A 24,241-nucleotide genomic window follows, 5' to 3' on the forward strand; every position below is an offset into this window, starting at 1 on the left:
CTTGCACAACCCAGAAACATACACCAAGTCGCAATGTCCAAAGATAAAGGGAAGACTGAATTAAATCAAACCGTGATTGAAAATTGTCATAGTGCAAAATTAACGCTGTTATTTTCTAGATTATCAAAGCTAGAAGAAAGTGCTTCCTTAGAAGAATTATGCATTTAGACAAGGTCGTTGTATCTGATTAGTTTGTAGGAGCCCGATTCGGACCGAGTGGCCTTGCCTAAAATGAACTTACCAAAGTTCAATGGCAAGCACTCAGAATACAAGCAGTTCATAAGCCTTTTCGAAAGTCTTGTAGATTCTGACCGGTCACTATCAAACATTGAAAAGTTCAATCACTTGATCTCATGTCTGTCTGATGAGGCATTAGGAACAATAAAGGCGTTCCAAGTTTCCGGTGTAAATTACCCAAAGGCTTTAGAAAACTTGAGGCGTGTATACGACAACAAATGTCTTATATTTTTCGAAACTATCGCACAATTGTTTCATATCTCTCCTATGAATAAACCTTCGGCATCTGTGTTGAGGACCATTATAGATACTGTTTCGGCAATTTTTGAAAATTTGTTGTCACTAGGAGATGAACCAACGCGATTCTCATACACATTGTATTCTCAAAGGTTGACCATACCACCAAGTCAAAGTATGAAGAACAGCTCGATTATAACAAGCTTCCACAATGGTCTGATTGTGTCGATGTTTTGAATAGGCGCTACCAGCATATTTCAGCTGAGGAAAGCTCGAAATATAGAACGAGCCCTAAGCCAGAACCGAGTCCCAAACGGACTACCAAAGCGTCGTATTCAGCGTCTAAGTCCAACAACCCTAGTTGTCAGTTCTGTAACGCGAATCATTTTATAAGCAGTTGCCAAGGCTTTAGTGCACTGCCGGTTACAGAACGATTCAGTTTCGCCAAGACCCAAAACCTTTGTATAAACTGCTTGCAGTCTGGGCATAGAATATCCACCTGCACATCTTCAAAATGCAGAGTGTGCTCTAAATCGCACAATACATTGCTGCATAGATTCAATGCATCAGCTTAGGCTGGTAGCTCGAGCGGCCAAGCATCGTCACATCCAGCGCACGTGGCCAAGTCAACAGCAGAAGTTGATCATGTCATTCTGGCTACCGCTGTTGTGAAAATTCGCGATAGATTCGGTCAATTCCAGTTGGCCAGGGCTTTGTTGGACTCTGGGTCTCAGGTCAATTTCATGACTGAAGAATTTGCCCAAGCTCTAAGGTTGTCGCGAGCCAACAAGTGTCTGACAGTTACGGCCATAGGAACGTCAAACTTGGTAGCCCGACATGAAGTGTCAACAACGATATCATCTCGTGTTAACAAACATCAGTTTGACGCCGATTTTTGGGTGCTGAAATCAATTTCGAACCAGCAGCCAGACAGCTTGATTCCAGTCAGGCAATTACAAATACCGGCTAACGTGGAACTGGCTGATCCTTATTTCTACAAGCCGCAGAGAATCGACTTGCTATTAGGAGCCGATTTCTTTTCGACCTTTTGTGCACAGGCCAAATTAAATTGAATGACAGTGGCCCTCTGTTACAAAAAAACTCTGCTGGGTGGATTGTGTCAGGGCGTTGCAAACGTATTCCGAGTCAGAACCCATTATGTGGTGCATCGACGTACTCGTCGGAAGATTTGAAACTTGACTCGCTGATAGAAAGGCTATGGGACTTAGAAAAAAGTTCCAGACTTATCGAATGCTGCTAAATATTCGTCAGAGCAAAGAGCCTGCGAACGGGACTTTATTGACCGAGTGACAACTCTATCGACAGGGCGATTAGAAGTTAGTCTTCCTTTTAAAACAGACCCAAAAATACTTGGTTCGTCCTTTGAAACGGCAAAACGTCGATTTCTTTCACTTGAACGCAAGGTTTCAAGAAACACATCATTAAAGGAAATGTATGTCAGTTTCATTAAAGAATATATAGAACTTGGTCATATGTCTCCCGTTGATTTTCCACACTATTTTATACCACATAAGTGCGTCCTGAGGCCTGATAGTGCCACCACCAAACTTCGAGTTGTTTTCGACGCTTCGTGCAAAACAACTTCTAATTATTCATTGAATGATATTCTAATGGTGGGGCCAACTATACAGAGGGAACTCTTCTCGTCGCTAATTCGCTTTCGACTTAGTCGGTTTGCCCTCACGGCAGATATTACTAAAATGTATAGACAAGTAAGCATGTCTCCAAAGGATCGGATGTTTCAACTTATTGTCTGGCGTGAAAATCCGTCAGAAAAGCTTCAAATTTACCAACTGAATACAGTTACTTATGGCACTGCGTCTGCTCCTTTTCTGGCCATACGAAGCCTTCACGAACTTGGTGTTCGCCATAAGGAAACACATCCTCTTGGAGCTAAAGTCGTCTGCAATGACTTCTAGGTCGATGACATGCTTACTGGAGCTGACGATGCTGACACGCTGAAGGAGATTTGTGTCCAAGTGTCAGATATCCTAAGCTCCGGTGGTCTCCAATTGGCCAAATGGTACTCCAACCACCCTACTTTAATCAATGGGAATGAAACTGATAAAGTTCTCAGTTTCAACGAAACAGATTCGACCAAAACATTGGGCATGCGGTGGACGCCAAAATCTGATATATTTCGATATCATTTGGATTCCAGCTTCACCGATCTTAGCCCAAAAAAACGCAACGTTTTGTCTGTGACAGCTCGTATGTTCGAACCACTTGGCTTGCTGAGCCCCATCAGTATTAAAGCCAGAATCTTACTGCAAGAGCTCTGGCAAAATCATCTGGCATGGGACGAAACTATCCCTATGCAGATGCATACGAGATGGGAGAGATTTAAAGAAAATCTACTAAACCTTGATAAAGTATCCATTCCACGATACACCAATTCCAGCAAAGCCAAGATCCAAATTCATGGATTTGCAGATGCTTCCAGCCACGCTTATGGCTGCTGTTTATATATACGTGCTAATCGGAATGGAAAAGTGAAATGTAAATTGCTTACATCAAAAGCAAAACTTGCGCCTTTAAAAACCAAGTCGATCCCAAGACTTGAGTTGTGTGCAGCGTATTTACTGGCGCAATTGTGGTCGTCCGTCAAGCCAATGCTTGGCAAATGCGGAATCGACAGTGTGCATTTTTGGACAGATTCAGAAATCACACTGTATTGGATTAGAATGTCGCCTTCTTCGCTAGAAACATTCGTAGCAAATCGTGTATCCAGCATACAAGACCTCACACAAGATGTTACATGGAGACATGTGCCTTCTGCGTCAAACCCTGCCGATATTTGTTCTCGTGAGTGTGACATCGATGAATTAATCGACTCGATATGGTTAGAAGGCCCACTATTCTTAATGGAAGAGCAGTGTGAGTGGCCTAAGAATCCTCATTTTTCATTGTCAACCGATTTGAAAAACAGTGAAACAAAAAAATCAGCTCAGGTTTGTTTAACTACCAACCCTGATTTTCTGTCATCTATACTGGCTCGCTTTTCTTCGTACAAAAGGTTGGTTCGAGTGATTGCCTATGTGTATAAACTCATTTGCTGGCCAAAAACTAAAAATTGTTCTTCAGCCCTTAGTAAACAGGAGTTGTAATTTGCCTCGTTAAAGTTATTTGAATTGGTTCAGCGGTCCGAATTCAACTTGGAATTTAAAAAACTAAAAGCAAATCAATTAGTTCAACCAAATGTTCAATCTCTCGCTCCATTTATTCAGAAAATCTCTGAGCCAGGAAAATCTCTTTCGTTGATCCGCGTAGGTGGCAGACTATTAAATGCACCGATTGACGACGATGCCAAGTTTCCAATCTTAATGTCAAAGAATTCGCCATTGGTCAGAATGTATTGAAGAGACTTGCATCAGACCAACTGTCATGCTGGTGTTAAAACTATGATTTCGCTCTTAAGGCAAAGAATTTGGCTAATTAATGTTCGAAGAGAATGCACACAAATAGTTCGTGGTTGCATTCTTTGTTTTCGATACAAGCCAAAACTAATGGAACAAGTAATGGGGCAGTTATCAACTGATCGCTTGATTGCTTCACGTCCATTTCACATTTGTAACGTTGATTTTTGCGGACCCATAAATGTTTCCTTGCGAATTCGGCGATGGCCTCCTTTAAAAATGTATATAGCAGTATTTGTGTGTTTTGCATCAAAGGCTGTTCATCTAGAACTGGTTGCTGACTTGTCCACTAACTGTTTTTTATTAACCCTAAAAAGCTTCATCGCAAGGCGTGTTTCACTTCGGATGTATTCGGACAACGCCACCAACTTCGTCGGGACAAACAACCTACTCAAGGAGCTACAGATGGAGTTCTCGAAGCAACAGGAGAAACTGCAGTTGTTCGCGTCGGAGATGAGGATGGAATGGCACTTCATCCCTCCTCGAGCCCCACATTTCGGAGGGGTGTGGGAAGCCGCGGTGAAATCCGCAAAGCATCTCCTCGTCCGGCAAATGGCCAACGCGTCACTGGCGGAAAGCGAGGCCAGAGCTCATCTGGCAGATGTCGAGGCCATTCTCAACTCGCGGCCACTCACTCCACTCAGCTCCGATCCCAACGATGGCGAGGCTCTAACGCCGGGCCATCTTCTAATCGGGCAAACCATACGTTCGCTGCCGCAAGGATCCGTGCCAGACAGGCCCAACAAAGAGCTGACGTATTTGCGAAGGTGGCAAATGTTATCCACACTCAGACAGCGGTTTTGGCTCTCGTGGTCGAAGGACTACATCCACAACCTCCAAATCCGCACCAAATGGAAGTCTCCACAGTCCGGCTTGGAGGTCGGATGCCTCGTCCTGGTTCACGAGGACAACACGCCACCTCAGCGGTGGATAACTGGAAGGGTCGCAGGCGTAACCCGAGAAACAGACGGCCAAATACGGGTGGCCGAAATTAGAACGGGCACTGGCACATTCAAGCGCCCAATCCATAAATTAGCACGGTTGCCAGTGATTTGAAATCCCACGTCGGGTATTCCAAGGTGGCCGGTGTTAAATCAAGCGCCTTGTCCTTGTGAACTTCCAAAAAAGAATTAGAATAATGTTAACAGTATTGAATAACGATTACATACCATACCATGTACTTATAAAAACTATGTATATTACAAAAATAAGAAAGCTACGTTAATTGATTCATTTTATTTTAACATTATTGCAAATATTGATACTTTTAAATTGTACAAACTAATTAGCGGCAAACAGATTATGGCTATTAGCCGCGGAAGGTCATCATGGACGGCGACAATACTTGGGATGCTCCTATGAGGGTATCACTGTTCAGAACATAGAAGCACCAACTATGCTCTATGCCTCCTCTGAACGGCTCATGGGTTCCTGTTAGCCGATGCTAACAATTTTGGCGCGGCCCTATGGGGCAGCACCGGTAGGAGACGTGTCGATCCTCTGCTCGACTGCTTTTGCCTTTTCGAATTAGTCCAAGTTAGCCGGTGCTAACAACTTTAGCGCGGCCCAATGGGGCAGCACCGGTATGAGTCGAGGCGATCCTCTGCTATGGCACTAATTCGCTTGCTGAGTTGTATTCCAGTTAGCCGATGCTAACAATTTTAGTGCGGCCCAATGGAGCAGCACCGGTAGGAACAGTGGCAATCTTCTTTGCTTTTCAGCTTATGTATATGCCCACTGTAACTGCAGCAGCAGCTTTGCGCGTCGATAATGCGCAGGTGAAAATACTATAACTAACTAGCTAACTTGCAAATGCCTAAAAATATTTCTTATTAGAAATATGTATGTATGTGCCTATGTAACCTACGTACCTTATTATTATCCAAACAATACTCTGGTGGCTAGATCCACGCAGATGGAGAAATATTTTTCCTTTAATACAATTCAGCGCTGAATTTTATATATAAATTTTATACATCAATTTCCAAATGGTCCACGCGTCTTGGTACCAGAAACGGAAAAGGAAAATTTCTTCTTCTTCTAATGTGTCTTCGATAATATTGAGCTTACACAGAGTTGATCTCAACTATTCGATCAATCTCTGTAATTTATTTGTGTGAATGGTAAATTACTGTCAAGGGCTGCTAACTCGACTAAGTGATATGTAATATGCGATTAATCGATATTAGTCAGCTGGATATGTTTACATATCGTAAAATGGCCAGAATTTGCAAATGCAAATTTAAAATTTAAATTGCACCCTCACACCACAGGTTTGAAGGCAGTTGCAAACTGTCGCTCAAAGCTGAAAAAAGGTGATATTTACCAAATATCTTTTGCGTGTAAAGTGCCTAACTCCTTCCCATCCAAATCTTCAAAAAGATACAACGAGTTGCCGATCTTGCTTTTGATTTTTGCTTTTACTCCTACGGGCGCCAATTTGGCGTTGAAATTATTGGCCAAGTTGCTGAGCTTGAAGTTTCTTGTGACTACTTCTTGGCCTATTTGAAAGGAATGCACTTTACTACGCAAATCATACGTATTCTGATTTGTGTTATACGATTTTTCTAGGTTTTTCTTAATATTTGCACGAATTTTTGTAAATTCATCTAATCGTTCTAATCTTGCAGCACCTTCATTTATCAATTCTAAGTTTGCTAGCAGTTTATAATCCTGCGCATGGCAAATCATTTGCTGTCCAAATACTGCTAAATAAGGAGACATGGCGATAGATTGATGAAGATGGGAGCGCAAAGCACAATTGATACGATCCAGATATTGATCCCAATCACGTTGATCTGATCGCAAATATGATCGCAATGCAGCATTGATACTTCTATTGACTCGCTCGGCAGCATTAGCTTGAGGCGAATACGCTGCAGTGAATGTGTGTGCTACTCCATATTGGTTAAGGAAGGAAGTAAAGTCACGACCCTTGAATTGGCTGCCGTTGTCACTGACAACAACTTCCGGCACACCAAAGCAGTTAAATATATCACTTAATATAGTGATGATTATCTGCGATGTGAATCTTTTAACCGCTTTTAAAAATGTAAATTTTGAAAAGTGGTCTAAAATGATGAAAATGCCAATATTTCCTCGCTTCGACCTTGGAAAGGGTCCAATAAAATCCAAATATAACTTTTGAAAAGGTCTCTCAGTAACGATCTGCTGACCCATTGGTGGTTTGAGAACGTGAGTTGGATATTTGCAGGTCCTGCAAGTATCACATTTCCCAATGTAATCGCGTACATCTGTAACCATGCGAGGCCAGAAGAATTTCTGTCTAATCCGATCTAAACATTTTGAAACGCCACAATGTGAAGCAGATGGTTGATTGTGTGCAGCTTCTATCACACTGGTGCGTAGTTCGAGGGGAACGACTAATTTCCAATTAGATTCATCATGGTCCGGGTGACCATTAGAAAAGTCGATACGATGATACAGGAAACCGTTTTCTATTCTATAATCCGGTGAATTTAATGCAATATATTTTGCTTTCATGGCTTGGTAGTCTGAGGACTGAAAAGCATCCGCATTTAAATTAATTTCAGGGACGATTTCCACTTCAACGGCATTTATATCTGCGTCTTCAAAAGAACGGGACAGGGCATCTGCCACGACGTTTTGTGAACCTTTTCTATGTTCTATAGTGAAGTTAAACCCGTGCAATTTAATAGCCCATCGCGCTAATCTACCACTCAAATCTTTTTGATTCATGAGCCACCGTAAACTCGCGTGATCGGTAACTACTTTGAACTGATGTCCTTCTATATACATTCGAAACCGTTGTATGGCTAGAACGACAGCTAAGCATTCTAATTCGGTCACTGAATAATTTCTCTGAGCTTTATTGAGCTTCTTCGACATAAAAGATATTGGCCGTTCAACACCTTCTTCATCGCACTGAGCTAATACCGAACCTATGCCGTCAATGGACGCATCGCATTGCACGATAAAAGGTTTTTCATAATCAGCATGAACCAAGAACGGTGCTGTACCAAGTTTACTTTTTATAAGCTCAAATGCATCTTGAGCGCTTGTATTCCAATTTAGGCTTTTGCCACGCAATAAGTCAGTTAGAGGATGAACAACCGCAGAGTATTGTGGAACGAAGCGTTGATAACAACCGGTCATGCCAAGAAATCTTCTGAGTTGTCTCTGTGTTTTGGGGACCGGGAAGTCAGGTACAGCTCGAACCTTATTAGGATTAGCCTGTAAAGTACCTTCACCTACTATATATCCTAGATATTCCACTCTAACTAAACCAAATTGGCTCTTTTCGATATTAATTTTGAGACCTGCTTCTCGCAGTCGCTCAGAAACCAACGCTAAATGCTCTAAATGCTCTTCGAAATTAGAAGACATTACCAGTAAATCATCGAGATATACCATAACTTGAGATTTCAACTGGTATGGAATTACTTGGTCCATTAATCGACAGATGGTCTGAGGTGCGTTGCACAATCCAAATGGCATCCGTTTGAATTGATATAATGGACGATTAGTAATTGAAAATGCAGTTTTAAGTCGAGATTGGTGTTCCAATGCGATCTGCCAAAATGCACCCTTAAGATCTATTTTGGAGATACATCTCACTTGGGGGGAGTCTACTTAAGATACCCTCTAGATTGGGCATTGGATAAGCATATTTTATAGTTGCTTCATTTAATTTCCGGGAATCCAAGCAAAATCTTATTTTGTTTGGTTTGACTAATAGTACGATTGGGAGAGGACCATTCGGATGCTGGAGCTTCTTCAATTACACCCAGTTCTAACATTCGGTCTATCTCTGAAACTAACAGTTTTTCTCGAGCAGGTGACAAAGGGTAGTTCCTTTGCTTAATAGGTTTTGAATTGCCGGTATCTATTTTATGCTCTAACAAATTAGTAAGGCCAAGTCCATCCCTTGTTGAAGCAGGAAATTGCTCAATAACAGTTTGCAATTGTGCACTCTGGCTGAGAGTTAGAGGCAACTGATTATTTTCAGCTTCGATAGCTTCTATTTCATCCATCATAGGAGTTTGGACGATTGTAATACATAATTTTGTCCATGAATCGATTCCGATAATGACATCAATCTTAATATCAGGTACTATAACGAAATCGATTTCAAATGGGGAATGGTTGTAGATCAGTCGGGCGATAATTCGTCCAATTATATATATATCATTGATAATACGATTAGCAAGACTTCCGCCAATACTACTTTTATTTGCTATACTACCCAGTAACGCAAACCATGGCTTGCCAAGGAGGTCAATTCTAATAAATGGTCGATTATCGTGTTTGATATAAGTAATGGTCGATACTGTGCAATATTTTAATTCACGCTTCGACTTCCAGTATTCTTGAAGGCGTTTGGAAGATCTAGATTTACGATCTTTAATCGAAGGTGACAAGTGTGTTGGGTTAGTAGTGCTTGTCGTTAGTGGATCCGAGGCTTTGAGCGGATATTCATTACCTAATTGGGACGAACATCCTGTGGTGCATTTTCCGTATGCGGATTGCAGTGACCACACTTCGGCTTATAGGTATTTAAAGCACCACAACCGTAGCAAAACACTCTACGAGGCTTTAAACAGTCTTGGTATCTATGACCCAACCCATCACAGTTCCAACATTTGATCTTGTCTGATATTTTTACCGTATACACACTGTTGGACTCTGTACTTTCTTCTTCCGGAATGGAATCAGAATCTTCATGCGTAATAACATTTACTGCACGTCTAGGGAAACCAGATGTGGTCATCGGTTTAAGCCTGTTACTGGTAAAGAATTTTTCATGCTTATGACATGCTTACGACGCATAATTGCCAATGTAACTGTGTCAACGTGCATCAGCTCGTGATACAGCTCAGGCTTTAAATTGTTTCTCACTTCTGCCACTATTTCCTCATCCGATAAAGGATTACGTAAACTATCTGCGATGGATACCATCGCATCGAGGAAATCATCAAAGCATTCATTACGGCCTTGTTTACGCCTACGCATCTCATCTTTGATATCTCGATCGGTGCGTTGATCTCGATATCTCTCTCGTAGACGTGTACACAAAATGATCCAGTTCATCTCGTGTTTCATTCGGTGAAAACGCCAAAAGAAGTTTAAGGCTGTCCCCGTGAACAAAATATGACCGTATTTATAGAGAAGATCAAAATCACCATTCAAGCACTGCTCGGTTAAGCAACTTACTCTATAAATGAAATCTTCAATAGAAATGTCTGTTCCAGAGCCACTGAACTTGATATGCCAGTTGGATATCACATTCGAAGTTTTATCTGAGCGTTCGTCAGTAGAATTACGACGAATTGGTGAGTTATCATTTCGGATTGTAAATTGTCGAGAATGTGGGAGGCATTGGTACGTCTCACTCTAGCTGAGGTTCTTCCGGACGTTCTTGTTGAACTCCGGAAATGGTTAAGTTTCGTATGGCTGCACGGATCTCGTCCGTTAAAACTGTTGCCATGTTAACTCGATATGTCTCTAATGAACTAGATATTAATTGTTGAACACGTTCTTCCGATATGCCGTTTGATTTGGCCGGAACTGGTATAGCTGGATCTACTCGAGCCGCTGCTGATGTGTTCGCTCTTTGATTCACTCCAGTATTTATTCTTGGGTTTGACCTTGTATTTGGCCGATTTCTGGGCACTGCACCCGTGTTGATACTTGGATTGTTAGTTCTAGCATTTCTGGAGGATGGCTCATTGGGTTCTATTGGAACACTTGCTATATCATCTAACTGACTGCGCGAGCATGCACGTCGACAGACTGGACATGTTTCATTTTCACTCAGCCATGTTGTCAAACATTGTCGATGAAATTTGTGCTTACATAAGGTTTCAGCAAATTCAGTTAGACTACTAGTGTCACTACAAATACTACAGCTCGACTGCGGATCGCGTGGTGGATTTCCTAACAAGTTGTCGAGGCTACGTCGAACTGCCATATTTGACGCAACAAAAAAAACTTCACTCCAAAATAAATTAACTTAACTAAACAACAGAGTTGAATCTGCAAAATGTTCAAGCTATTCAATAGCTAAAATAACCTACAAAAAAACTCAAAAAGAAAAAGAAAAATCGAAACAATGCAAACGCAGATTCGCGGAATTCAAAAATAATTATTACCAACCGGTAATTTCGGGAAAAATAAACCAAAAGAAAGATAATAAGATACGATACTCAATACGATAAACTCGGTAATCAATATAAATCATAAAATTTTGGGTCTTATCCTTTGTACAATTGGTGTGTCAAATTATAAATAGGATGTCGTATTCTGCCAATAAAAGATATCAATTTAGTTTTTCCTTTTTGTGGAAAACTGCCAGGATTCGATGTTTTCTTAAGAGAGGAACTGATGAAACACTCCATTCAGAACAATCTCGATCTTAAGTGAAACAGCACTGTTGTAATCAGATAATAGTTCCCTGGTATAGTTCCGCTAATTAGTCAGACTATCAATCCGAGGTGAACTTAAATCTTAATTACTTCAGGGGTCTAATTCGCATGTTTGATTGTGGCCAGAATTCAAATATTCAGAACTCCTGCATATTCCAGGCAATCAAACAATTGAACGTTAAAGTTTTAGGGGTACTATTGCAGTGCAGGTCAAACTGATAACTGATAACTCGGATGGAAATCCTTGTACTTTATTTTATTTTCATATCTAGCATGTCGAGCTTGCTTGGCCCCACGTTGGGCGCCATTTAATTATGTAACCAACGCCTTTCGAGTTTGTTTGGCTCCACGTTCGGGCGCCATTTGATTAGGTAACAAACCGATTATACACAGCCTATGATAACGTACTCTGCTTACGGGGGCCGACTGTTGCTCAGGGCAAATGGGGTGGGTTTGTGTTATCTATAGGAGCTGAGGTTACATTATTAAAAGTGGTAAGCAGAGTTTATCGATATCTTAAACATCAAAAATCTGAATTGGCATACGAACAAGCCTAAAAGTCGAAGATCCTAGATGTCATGGATCCTCTTCTATACCCTCCCGTCCTGTAAAGCCCCTTATGGTCTTTACCCTTTTTATTGTTTAATTTATGACACACACAACTATACTCAGGTGCCCGAAAGGCTTAATTTAATTCATTTTCAATATTTGGGGAGAATGGGGGAAAGCATACAGGTCAAAGTGTCTGATTGCATTCAACTTGGTGAATGCCAGCATGACTCCTGTCACTGCTCTCTTCAAGCCGACGCACTACCTCCACGTGGTTCTCCCTGGATTGTCACTCGACAGCCGTTGAGTGGCAAACTAAACATGTAAAACACAATTTCAGTGAAGGAAGCAAGAGAAGCCTCGGAAAGGAACCGATCTAACGTTGACGACCATAGCAAGCGTAAAAAGGACAATGATTTGAGAGTATGCACCTGGAACGTACGAACATTGTACAGACCTGGTGCTGCTCAACAACTAGCAGATACCCTCAACAAATGCAGGGCTGACATCACTGCTATCCAGGAGATGCGATGGATAGGACAAGGCTGCATAAAGAAGAAGAACTGTGACATATACTACAGCTGCCACCCAGAACGGCATGAATTTGGTTGTAGTTTCGTCGTAGGTGCCAGGCTGCGGCGCCGAGTCTCTCACTTTCGGCCAATAAACGAGAGAATTGCAACGATCCCAATTACTGCCAAATTCTTTAACATTAGCCTGATATGCGCACATGCCCCAACGGAGGAAAAGGACGATGCCACCAAGGACGCCTTCTATGCGGAGCTCGACCGAGCTTATGGCCGCTGTCCTTCCCATGACATTAAAATTCTCCTCGGGGATTTTAATGCCAAGGTAGGACGAGGAGACATCTTTGGTGCCACCGTCGGGCGATTTAGTCTACATGAGACCACCTCGAGCAATGGTCTCAGATTAATAGGCTTCGCAGCTGCGCATAATATGGTAGTCCGTAGTACTGGATTCCGTCATTTGGACATCCATAAGGCATCTTGGCTCTCCCCCGATCGACTGACGAGAAATCAGATTGATCATGTTGTGATCGATGCAAGGCACGCATCTAATATACTCGACGTGCGTTCCTGTCGGGGTCCCAACATCGACTCCGACCATTATCTTGTTGCAGCTAAGATTCGCACACGGCTATGTGTGGCGAAGATTGCACGTCGAAGTGCGTTAAGAAGGCTGGACATCGGAAAGCTGCAATCACAACAGGCGAAGAATGCATTCTCCACTCACGTCTCGGGGCTATTAAGCCGAGCACCTTCAATACCTGAAGACAAAAGCGATATGTGGGCGCTCATATCTCACTCTCTGCGAGCTTCGGCAGAAGAAGTGCTTGGATTCCAGCGTCCTCTAACAAGGAATCCATGGTACGATCAGGAGTGTCATGACGCAACAGCTGCAAGGACGCCGCCTACAGAAGAACACTGCAGGCTGGGGCGACACGAGCTATTGTGGATGTCTACAGGTCGAGAAGAAGAGACGAAAAATGCCTTTTCAGACGCAAGAAGAAAGAGCAGGAAAGGCGAGAGTGTGAGAGCATAGAGAGCAGCAGATGCAGAAATGAAGCACGTAACTTCTACCAGAGGGTCAAGCGTCTGACCCAAGGATTTAAGTGGCGTGCAGGGACGATGATGGAAATCTTGTCACAGAAGCAGAGGTCGTGCTGAAGTTATGGAGGGATCACTTCTCGAGTCTGTTATCTGGCTCAAACACAGACTCCGAAGACTATGATCCACGAACCCCAATCTATGGCACTGATATTGAAGTGCCAATCCCAAGTCATATCGAAGTCAAGGATGCAATCCAACGGCTTAAAAACAACAAGTCTGCAGGTGCTGACGGCCTGCCGGCAGAATTGTTTAAGGCAGCTGGTGATATGTTGGTAGGGAGCATGCACCAACTAATCAGTAAGATATGGCTCACGGAGAGCATGCCCGAAGATTGGAACCTCAGCATGATCTGTCCCATTCTGAAGAAGGGTGATGCCACGTTGCGCACCAACTACCGCGGAATTAGTATTCTTCCAGTTGCATACAAGGTCCTAACGAGCGTATTGTGTGAAAGACTGAAACCCCATGCTGAAGCACTGATTGGACCTTATCAGTGCGGGTTCAGGCCTGCCAAGTCCACCGTTGACCAGATTTTCACCTTGCGCCAAATCCTGAGAAGTCTTACGAAAACCAGATCGACACGTACCATCTCTTCGTCGACTACAAAGCCGCATTTGATAGCCCCCGGCGAGATCGCCTATATGCCGCCATGTCTGAGCTTGGTATACCAGCAAAGCTGACTAGACTTTGCAGAATGACATTGAGCAACACCATCAGCTCTGTCAAGGTAGGATGTGGCCAATCCGAAACCTTTACTACCAAGTGTGGCCTCAGACAAGGTGGCTCGCTGTCTTGTATACTCTTCAATATTTTAATGGAGAGTATTATAAGAAAGGCTGGTGTACATCGGACGGGCACGATATTAACCAACAGATGTGTCCAGCTCCTTGGTTACGCTGATGATATTAATATCATTCGCCGCACCAAGCGTGATGTCACAGGAGCCTTCGGGGCTATTGAAAAGGAATCAGCGAAAGTAGGACTAGCGGTGAATATGGAGAAAACAAAGTTTATGGTGTGCTCTAGCAGAGAATCGCGGCGTCTTGATTCTCAGCTGACTGCAGAAAACTATAGCTTTGGGTCCGTCAAGGAGTTTATTTACCTAGGCACTGCTATAACCAGTACAAATGATGTCAGTCTGGAGATTAAGCGGAGAATAACACTTGCCAACAGGTGTTACTTTGGGCTCAGTAGGCAGTTCAATAGTAGAGCTCTCTCGACGCACAAAAACCACACTCTACAAGACGCTCATTCTTCCAGTACTCCTATATGATGCGGAGTGCTGGACAGTGACGCAGTCAGACGCAGCTGCTCTTGGAGTGTTCGAGAGGAAAATTCTCCGTAAAATCTTTGGTCCAATCTGCGTGGATGATGTTTATCGCATCAGATATAACCATGAGCTGTATGAGCTGTACGGTGATGTTGACGTGGCCAGTCGAGTGAAATCTCAAAGACTTCGCTGGCTGGGCCACGTTGCCCGTATGGATGAAGACGCTCCGGCTCGTAAGGTGTTTGATGCGGTGATTGTTGGGACACGAAGGAGAGGACGACCCCGAACGCGTTGGCAAGACCAGGTGATGGAAACCCTGTCCACACTTGGTGTTACCAACTGGCGAAGGCGCGCTCAGGACAGGGACGCGTGGAGGCACATTACGCTTCAGGCTGAGACCCGATAAAAGGGTTGTCATGGCCATATAATAATAATAATAATAATAATAATAATATTTTTCATAACGTTAAGACTTCACAATCGGACTCATTTTCAAGGGCGGTTAATACCCTGCAATTCTTCTTAATATTTACGGTAATACAAATCTATATATATAATACTACAATGGTAAATATGGCATGTGTTAAACCCTATACTGTTGACATTATTATATATTCAATTATCGGCCAAGCCGTACTCACATACTTTTACTTTTATATAGATGAACACAACTCACTGATGATCAGGCCTGATGATGAATGATGTGTGTAGGGTGTAGGGTATTTTGTTGATGAGATGATGTTTGTTTGCTGTGTGAACTTCCAAAAAAAAAAATTAGAATAATGTTAACAGTATTGAATAACGATTACATACCATACCATGTACTTATAAAAACTATGTATATTACTGTAACGAACCGTCACAACGCCGAGGTAGCTAGCGCTGTCCAGGGATCGAAAGAAGAAATTTATGTTTGCTGAAACCCTACAAGTCGAGTATCTCAAGGTGTGAGACGATCTTCGTAGGCAAATGGAGATCAAGATGTAAAGAAAAGACAGGAGTTCTCAATTTGTAACGTTGTTTATTTTTATTTGTTATTTCTCTGGCAACAGATTTGATGATGTGAATATTTCTGCTTCTGGGGTTGTTCTCGGGTCCAACGTCGATGGGATTGTTACACGGGGGAAGTTGTCTCGGAAGTCAGTGTGAAGCACACCGACTATGCAGCACTGTACACACTTTTCGGCGTCGACTGTAGTGGCTGTAGTCACCCTACTACAGCTAAACGGGAAGAGGTGTGGTTCGTGCGAAGAATATGGAAAAAACGGGGCACGCGGCGTGGGTGAACTGGTTGCGAGTGTGTAATCACACTGGCCCAATTACACTGTACACGTTGTTCCGGCGTCGACTGTAGTAGTTTGTAGTCACACTACTACAGCTAACGGGGAAAACCGGGGTTCGGACGAATTGTATGAATCGTAGCACGCGGCGTGGGTGAAGTGGTTGAGAGTGTGTAATCACACTGGCCCAATCGCACTGTACACGCTATTCCGGCGTCGACTGTAGTAGTTTGTAGTCACACTACTACAGCTAAACGGGAAGAAACGGAGGTTCGGACGAATTGTATGACGCGTAGCACGTGGCGTGGGTGAAGTGGTTGAGAGTGTGTAATCACACTGGCCCAATCGCACTGTACACGCTATTCCGGCGTCGACTGTAGTAGTTTGTAGTCACACTACTACAGCTAAACGGGAAGAAACGGAGGTTCGGACGAATTGTATGACGCGTAGCACGTGGCGTGGGTGAAGTGGTTGAGAGTGTGTAATCACACTGGCCCAATCGCACTGTACACGCTATTCCGGCGTCGACTGTAGTAGTTTGTAGTCACACTACTACAGCTAAACGGGAAGACACGGAGGTTCGGACAAATTGTATGACGCGTAGCACGTGGCGTGGGTGAAGTGGTTGAGAGTGTGTAATCACACTGGCCCAATCGCACTGTACACGCCGTTCCGGCGTCGACTGTAGTAGAGTGTAGTCACACTACTACAGCTAAAACGGGAAGAAACGGGGGTTCGGACGGTTTGTATGAGTCGTAGCACGTGGCGTGGGGAAGTGGTTGAGAGTGTGTAATCACACTGGCCCAACTGCACTGTACATACTTTTTCAGCGTCGACTGTAGTAATCTGTAATCACACTACTACGGTGAACGGGGAAAAAATATGTTGTGTGAAAAGGTAAACAAACGACGAGCGAAAGACGCGGCGAAAAGAAAAACAAATGTCTAGTGTATATCGTTAGTGTGGTTGTGTTAGTGCGTTGTCGCACTCGAAGGGGGTTAATACAATGACTGTGCTACTGGCTATGCGTAATCGCATGTGTTTGCAGCGGGAAGCAAAAGGGGATAATTGTAGTGTAAATGGGTATCAAGCATTCAGCTCGAACGTACCTTTTAAGTCTTCGTGTAATGCGTGTTGGAACTTGTTTCGATTTATGCTTGGCACGTGGTCGACTTTTTTATCACTCGCGGGTTTACGTGTAACGCACTGGCAAAGTTCTAATCAGAGTGAGAGAGCCGCTCCTCCTACTCTCGCCTTTTTATCTAGGTCAAGGTCTTGGTTCTGCCAACTCGCTTTTTACTTTCTTTTCCTAAATTTGCGCATGCGCTGTTAACTCGCTTTGCGTTGCACTTGTGCTGTTAACTCGCTTTGCGTTGCACTTGTGCTGTTAACTCGCTTGCTCATTTTTGCGCACGCGCTGTCAACTTGCTTGACTCATATTTGCGTTGCGCATGCTCTGTGAACTTGCTTGGCTCATTTTTGCGCTGCGCACGCGCTGTCAACTTGCTTGGATCATATTTGCGTTGCGCATGCTCGGTGAGCTCTCTTTGCGTTGCCTTTGCGCTGTTAACTCAGCACAGCTGGGTGAGGGACCATGTATAAGAGAAAACTCGTGTACATATGTTTTCGGACTTAGTGTTTTATTTTTGTGGCGCGGTATGGTGCGTCACACTCCCCCCTTTCCCGCCGGGCGAATAAAAATCCGGATACGTCCGAATTTTGTCCGGTTCACCTGGTAAGTGGTGTCAAGGTAAACATGGGTGAACCTTGTCCTGGTTCCTCGTCCCTCGCTGCGGTGGACCTCCTCGACTAGGCCCCGGGGTAGTTGACGGTGGGGCGTTTCTACATTCCACTCGGCAGGAGCTTCCACCAGCTCGCTTTCGTGGGCTACCTCGGTCATCAGAGGTTTCTCCTCCTCCTCCTGCAACGGCACCAAGTCCGGCCCCAAGACCTCCAGTAGGTCGTCGAGAGGGTCGGACTCCTCGTTGGCTGGGGATGTCCTTGCGTACTGCCGGCGGAACCGAGGCCCGTCCGGCTCGTCGTCCGACGACGCGGACTCCCAGCGTGGACCCTCTTGCGGTGGATCATAGGAAGGATAACGTCCACCACCGCCCGGTCAATGCGGGTTACTCGCATTCCCCATGGGCGGATGGCTGGCTCGTACGTTACTGTACGCTCTACCTCCTCGACGAAGAAGGGCTCGTCCGCGTCACTATCCTGAGTGGGGGGGGAAGCTGGTATCTCTGCGCCTCCGTCTCGGTCGGCGACGGGGGTCGACCATACACTTCCACGCCCTAGTCGCGGGTCGCGGCGTTGTCCGGGCCTGGGTGACCAAGCGCCTGGTGGGGGTCGAAAGAAAGGCTCTTCCGCCTCGCTGCTCTCCTCCTGTTCGGACTCATCATCCTCCGATTCCCCCTCGCTGGCGGGGTTATAGACGACTCGGATGCCAGCATGGTACCCAGGGTCGTCCTCGGGCCACGGGGAGTAATGTGGCTCCGTAGGGTGGGGAGTCATCACGGGTTCATCTTCTGGCCACGGGGAATAGTGGGGCTTCGAGGGGTCAGGAGTTGTCCGGGGTTCATCCTCTGGGCACGGGGAATAGTGGGGTCTCGAGGGGTCAGGAGTTGTCCGGGGTTCATCCTCGCCGGCGTAGTCGCGTGGCGGGGAAGGAAGCGTAAGGTCGATAGGTTCCATGTTCTGTAATTATTAAGAAAAGTAGTGAGATTATTGCTAGGGCGACTGAGGAAGTTGTGGTCGGAGGGATGGGATCAGGGTTTGATCGCGACTCCCGACGTGTCGCTCTCGTAGTCGTCGGCCTCGGAGTCAGACCTCTGCTCTTGGAACTCCCGGAGATCGGCAATGTTGGCTACTCTTCTTTGGTTTGTCGTAGTGTGTTGTAAGCGGATGATGTTTGCTGCAATGAACTTCTTTACTATGTACGGGCCATCAAACTTCGGAGCTAGTTTTGCTGCGAAACCGTCGGCAGCGTTGGAGAGATGGTGTTGCCGCAAAAGCACCTTTCCGCCCAAAGTAGGTCGCCATTACCTCCGGCGTAGGTTGTAATGTCGACTCTGGTCATGGCTCGCTTGGTTCAGGTTTCCGCGTACGATGGTAAATATCTCCTGCAGTCTTTTTGCCTTATTACTGGGGTCTTCTAGTTCGCCGGGGGCCTCTGGTGTCACCTCGTCATATAATCCTCCGGGAAGTCGTGGCTCCCTACCCTGTACGAGGAAAGCTGGACTGTAGCCGGTGGACTCGGAGACGCTGGAATTGATAGCTAGTGTGATCTCTGGAAGTAACTCATCCCATTGGTTCTGCTGTCCGTCGATTAGTTGCGAGATCATGGTCTTAATCGTCCGGTTGGCTCGTTCCGTTGGATTTTCGTGTGGCGAATAGGGAGCAGTGTATTGTAGGTCGACCCCGGCGATTTTTAGAAATGCCTTGAAAGACCGGCTAGTGAATTGCGTCCCATTGTCGCACACGAAGCGTCGCGGAACCCCGAAATGAGCGAGGATTCGCTCTCGGAACGCACGCTGAAGGCTCGCAGTAGTGGCACGTCGTAGTGGCACTAGCTCTACCCATTTGGAAAACAAGTCAAAGAAAACGAGGAGCATAGTGTTACCTTGCTTGGAACGAGGAAGTGGGCCGACGAAATCGGCTCCAATGACGGCGAAGGGTTCTTCTGCGGGCCGGGTATGCATGGGTCCGGCAGGCTTCTGCTGTGATGTCTTGAATTTTTGACAGCTCAGGCATTGCCGGACGTGCTTCTTGACGTCCCGATGCATACCTGGCCAGTAGTACCGTTGACTGATTCGAAGAATAGTCTTACGTACTCCTAAGTGGCCGGCAGCTGGTTGGTCATGACACTCGTGAAGAACGCGGGGTCGCATGACCCGGGGTACGCACAACTTCCACGTCACGTCGTCGAAGTCATCGGACCGATGCACGATGTGCCGGAACAGTTGCCCGTCCCTGATGGTATAGTCCGGGTAGCGTTGTGGTTCCTCACTCACCTGTCGTATGCGCCGGGATAACCACGAACAAGGTTGGGCCTCCTCCTTTAACATAGCCAGCCTGGTAAGGGGTTGTCGGGAAAGAGCGTCGGCGACTACGTTCTGCTTTCCGGGTCGATATCGCACGTCGTATTGGTATTGTTGCAGCTCTAAAGCCCAACGTGCCACACGTCCATGTGGTGATTCTAGTGAATTCAACCACTTGAGTGCCAGATGGTCGGTGACGACCTCGAATCGATAACCCTCCAGATAGCAACGAAGTTTCCTGATGGCCCAGATCACTGCGAGACACTCCTTCTCGGTGGCGGAGTAGTTCTCCTCCGCTTTGTTGAGCCGTCGACTAACATAGCATATCACCCGCTCTTGACCGTCGATTTCTTGAGTCAGGACTGCTCCGATTCCCACGTTGCTAGCGCCAGTTTGTAGCACGAACTGCACGTGGAAGTCCGGGCACGCTAGCACAGGGGCGGTGGTCAACAGGGTTTTTAACTCATCGAACGCGACTTGCTGCTCTTCGCCCCATGTCCACTTCCGCCCCTTTTTCAGGAGTTGTGACATGGGTTGCACCACCGTAGCAAAGTTAGGGACAAATCTGCGGTACCACGATGCCATGCCGATGCACTGGCGTAATTCTTTCAGGTTCGACGGGGGAATTAATTCGCGGACAGCTGCTACCTTGCTGGGATCCGTGTGAATCCCCTCCTCACTGATCACCTAAGTAGGTTATTTTTCGCTGGAAGAATGCACATTTTTCGTGGTTTATACGTAAGTTCGCCCGCCGGAGTCTTTTGAACACTTCTCTAAGGTGCTTATTGTGTTCCTCTAGGGAGTTCCCGACCACCACAATATCGTCCAAGTACGTGAAGGCGAAAGGTTCCATGTCAACTCCGATCACGGAGTCCAAGGTACGCTGGAATGTCGCCGGGGCCGAATGTAGTCCAAATGGCATCACTCGCCATTGATACAGGCCGCGTCCCGGTACGGTGAAAGCGGTGGCCTCTCGACTTCCCGTAGCCATCGGTATCTGCCAGTAGCCGTTCTTAAGGTCCAGCGTGGATATGAATTTCGCGTGTCGTAGGCGTTCCAGGATGTAGGTAATCCTCGGAAGGGGGGTATGCATCAGGAACGGATCGCTCGTTGAGTTGTCGGTAGTCCACGCACATCCGCCATTGTCCATTCTTCTTCTTCACTAATACGATTGGGGCACTGTGGGGGGCTGTAGGAAGGCTCGATTAGCCCATCCTCCAGCAATTGATCGACCTGTTCGTCGATGATCCTTCGCATGGCTGGGTTCTTGGGAAAATAACGCTGTTTGATAGGCCGCTCGTCGCGCAGCGTTATAATGTGTTCCGCGATTGAGGTTACTCCGGTCATCCCGTCAAACTTGGGGAGTTCCTCTTGTAGGAATCCTTGAATGCTTGGCGTAATGTCTGCAGGCCATGGGGAAGGTCCTTGCTCGTCTGTGTCGGACCCCATCTCGAGGGCTGGAGAGGACGTTTGAAGTCCAAAGTCTTGGAGATGGGTCGTGTCATAGACACTCGGTCCCCTTGTGTCTGGGACGGCAGGAATTACGCTGGACAAGGTGACCGGGAGCGGAATTGGGGCAGCAGGGTTGTGCCTTGTAAGCCGGGGACGGGGTCTAGGAGTCGGTCGGGGCATTGGATCTGCTTCTACGCATGTTCGTTTCCGTGGAACTGGAGAAGGGGGTGTCGCCAGGGTAGGCCCGGGGTGCGAAGCTTGATGGCACAAAGGTGTTTTCTTCGGTGCTAACGAGGTATCTAAACGAATCTGGGCTGTACCGCAGCAAATCGTTGTCTCTATGGAACAGAGGAAATCCAGGCCCAGTATCACGGGCTCAAGGATATGTGGCAGGACTAAGAAGGCTACGCGAACTTCTCGATTCTCCAGGCGGACACGCGCTGTGAGCGTCTTCGTGACCTCCCGAACGGAGCCGTCAGCGAGACGAATTCGCGAATCCTTAGCCAATGTGTTCTCGGGGGTGCTAAGTCGTGCGGCCAATTCTTCGTTGATGAAACTCGTGGTGGCACCGGTATCCACAGTTCCCTCGGTGGGCAGGCCTTCGATCTGGATCTTGGCCACGATCCTCCCACCGGTTAGATGCATCGTGGGGATTACTGGCGGGTCGTGGTGTCTATCGTCCTCTGCTCCTCCCGCCGGGGTAGAGGGCGATGACCGTTTCCCGTCCCGTTGTTCCGACAGCAATGGATCGTGCGTATGTCTCGTTTGCCGCAGTCCCAACAAAAAATCACGGCAGGATTCTGACATGCTGCCTGTACATGTCCTGGTTCCGCGCATCGTCGGCAAACCCGGGCTACATCCGGCACTGAAGGGGCCTGTCCTCGGATGGTCCTCGGAAAGGGTTATGCCACGTCGGGGGAGTCTGTGTTGGCGGGTATGCCTCACGGCGGGCCGGTGCCGGGGGTGAAATGGTAGTCGCCGTTGCCAGTGAGGTCCGTGGCTGGATTCGATCCTGTATGTATTCGAACTCCGTGGCCAACTGGATCAGTTGGGGAAGACTTGTGATCTCGTGTCGGCGGGCGTAATACTGGTATTCGGGGCGGGCGTTGTCGTAGATTCGGTCCAACTCTTGCGTCGTGCTGTAATCAGCATGGTGCATGAGGAACCGAATTTCCGTTACGAAATCCTTGAAGGATTCGTTTTCTCGCTGTTTACGCTCGCGGATGTTATCTTCTAGCCGTTCAAAATGCCGCGTGGGCAAGAAAAACGCGAGAAATTCCTTACGGAACTCCGACCAAGGGACTGCGCTCAGCCCACTGGTTCGGAACCAACGCGCGGCACGATCCACCAAGCCTTCGACCATACTCCTTGGCAATGCATCGATTAATCCCGTATGCCTGAGCCCGTTCCTCCAATGCCTCGACGAAAGCCAACGGATCACCCTGGCCGTCGAATTGGATTCCCCATTTCCGAATTCGATCCAGGTGAGTACCGTATGGTCCATGGCTTGGGTTGGCGATGATCGGGTTCGACTGGGATTCGCTGACGAGTGCCGGGGGAATTGGCTTATGTAGACTTGACGTGGCGGGGGTGGAAGATAGTACCGGGACGTGAGACGTCGTAAGTGTTTCCGTCTTGGATAGGGTAACCGACGGGGCCTGTAAGAACTGCTGGCTCAAACCCGAGGTGGTGGCTTGAGCGTCGGGTTGTGGAGTGCGCGGTCGCGTGTATATTATTTCCAATTCGGCCAGTCGAGCCCAGACTTTCTTTCCAAGCCTACTTTTGGCTATTAGGGACGCGAACGCCTTTCGCATGTCCTCGACTTTGCCTTCGACTGAGAACTTAAATTCTTGTGCCAATGCTTCTAGCTCATCGCGCCGACGGTAGTAGATCCACTTCACGCCAACTCCAGGGTTGGGTATCTCCTGCGAGCATGCGTCGCTATCACTCTCGTGATCACTCATTATTTTTTTTTTGAAACACTCGCGGAAATTTAACGACTTGCACTACAGAATCACACCTTGCTAGTGGGTTTTTATGCCACTCGGAAACTGAGTTCCACTTGACTTGTAGGGTCCCTGCTCGGGCGCCACTTGTAACGAACCGTCACAACGCCGAGGTAGCTAGCGCTGTCCAGGGATCGAAAGAAGAAATTTATGTTTGCTGAAACCCTACAAGTCGAGTATCTCAAGGTGTGAGACGATCTTCGTAGGCAAATGGAGATCAAGATGTAAAGAAAAGACAGGAGTTCTCAATTTGTAACGTTGTTTATTTTTTATTTGTTATTTCTCTGGCAACAGATTTGATGATGTGAATATTTCTGCTTCTGGGGTTGTTCTCGGGTCCAACGTCGATAGGATTGTTACACGGGGGAAGTTGTCTCGGAAGTCAGTGTGAAGCACACCGACTATGCAGCACTGTACACACTTTTCGGCGTCGACTGTAGTGGCTGTAGTCACCCTACTACAGCTAAACGGGAAGAGGTGTGGTTCGTGCGAAGAATATGGAAAAAACGGGGCACGCGGCGTGGGTGAACAGGTTGTGAGTGTGTAATCACACTGGCCCAATTACACTGTACACGTTGTTCCGGCGTCGACTGTAGTAGTTTGTAGTCACACTACTACAGCTAACGGGAAAACCGGGGTTCGGACGAATTGTATGAACCGTAGCACGCGGCGTGGGTGAAGTGGTTGAGAGTGTGT

The 24,241-nt window shown here is 46.4% G+C and overlaps 1 protein-coding gene across 1 annotated transcript; it reads right to left on the reverse strand.

Moving 5' to 3' along the window:
• Positions 1-16,686: 16,686 nt before the first annotated feature.
• LOC133835762 (uncharacterized) lies at positions 16,687-23,503 on the reverse strand. The gene is given in 11 exon segments (XM_062265820.1): positions 16,687-16,759; positions 17,814-18,118; positions 18,217-18,744; positions 18,834-18,921; positions 19,065-19,111; positions 19,113-20,772; positions 20,774-21,171; positions 21,173-21,245; positions 21,247-22,414; positions 22,485-22,678; positions 22,824-23,503. Coding segments are annotated over 11 exon segments (5,214 nt in total).
• Between the last annotated feature and the right edge of the window lie 738 nt (positions 23,504-24,241).

Source organism: Drosophila sulfurigaster, chromosome 2R (genome assembly GCF_023558435.1).
Source record: "Drosophila sulfurigaster albostrigata strain 15112-1811.04 chromosome 2R, ASM2355843v2, whole genome shotgun sequence".
In the NCBI taxonomy this organism is placed as follows: domain Eukaryota; kingdom Metazoa; phylum Arthropoda; class Insecta; order Diptera; family Drosophilidae; genus Drosophila; species Drosophila sulfurigaster.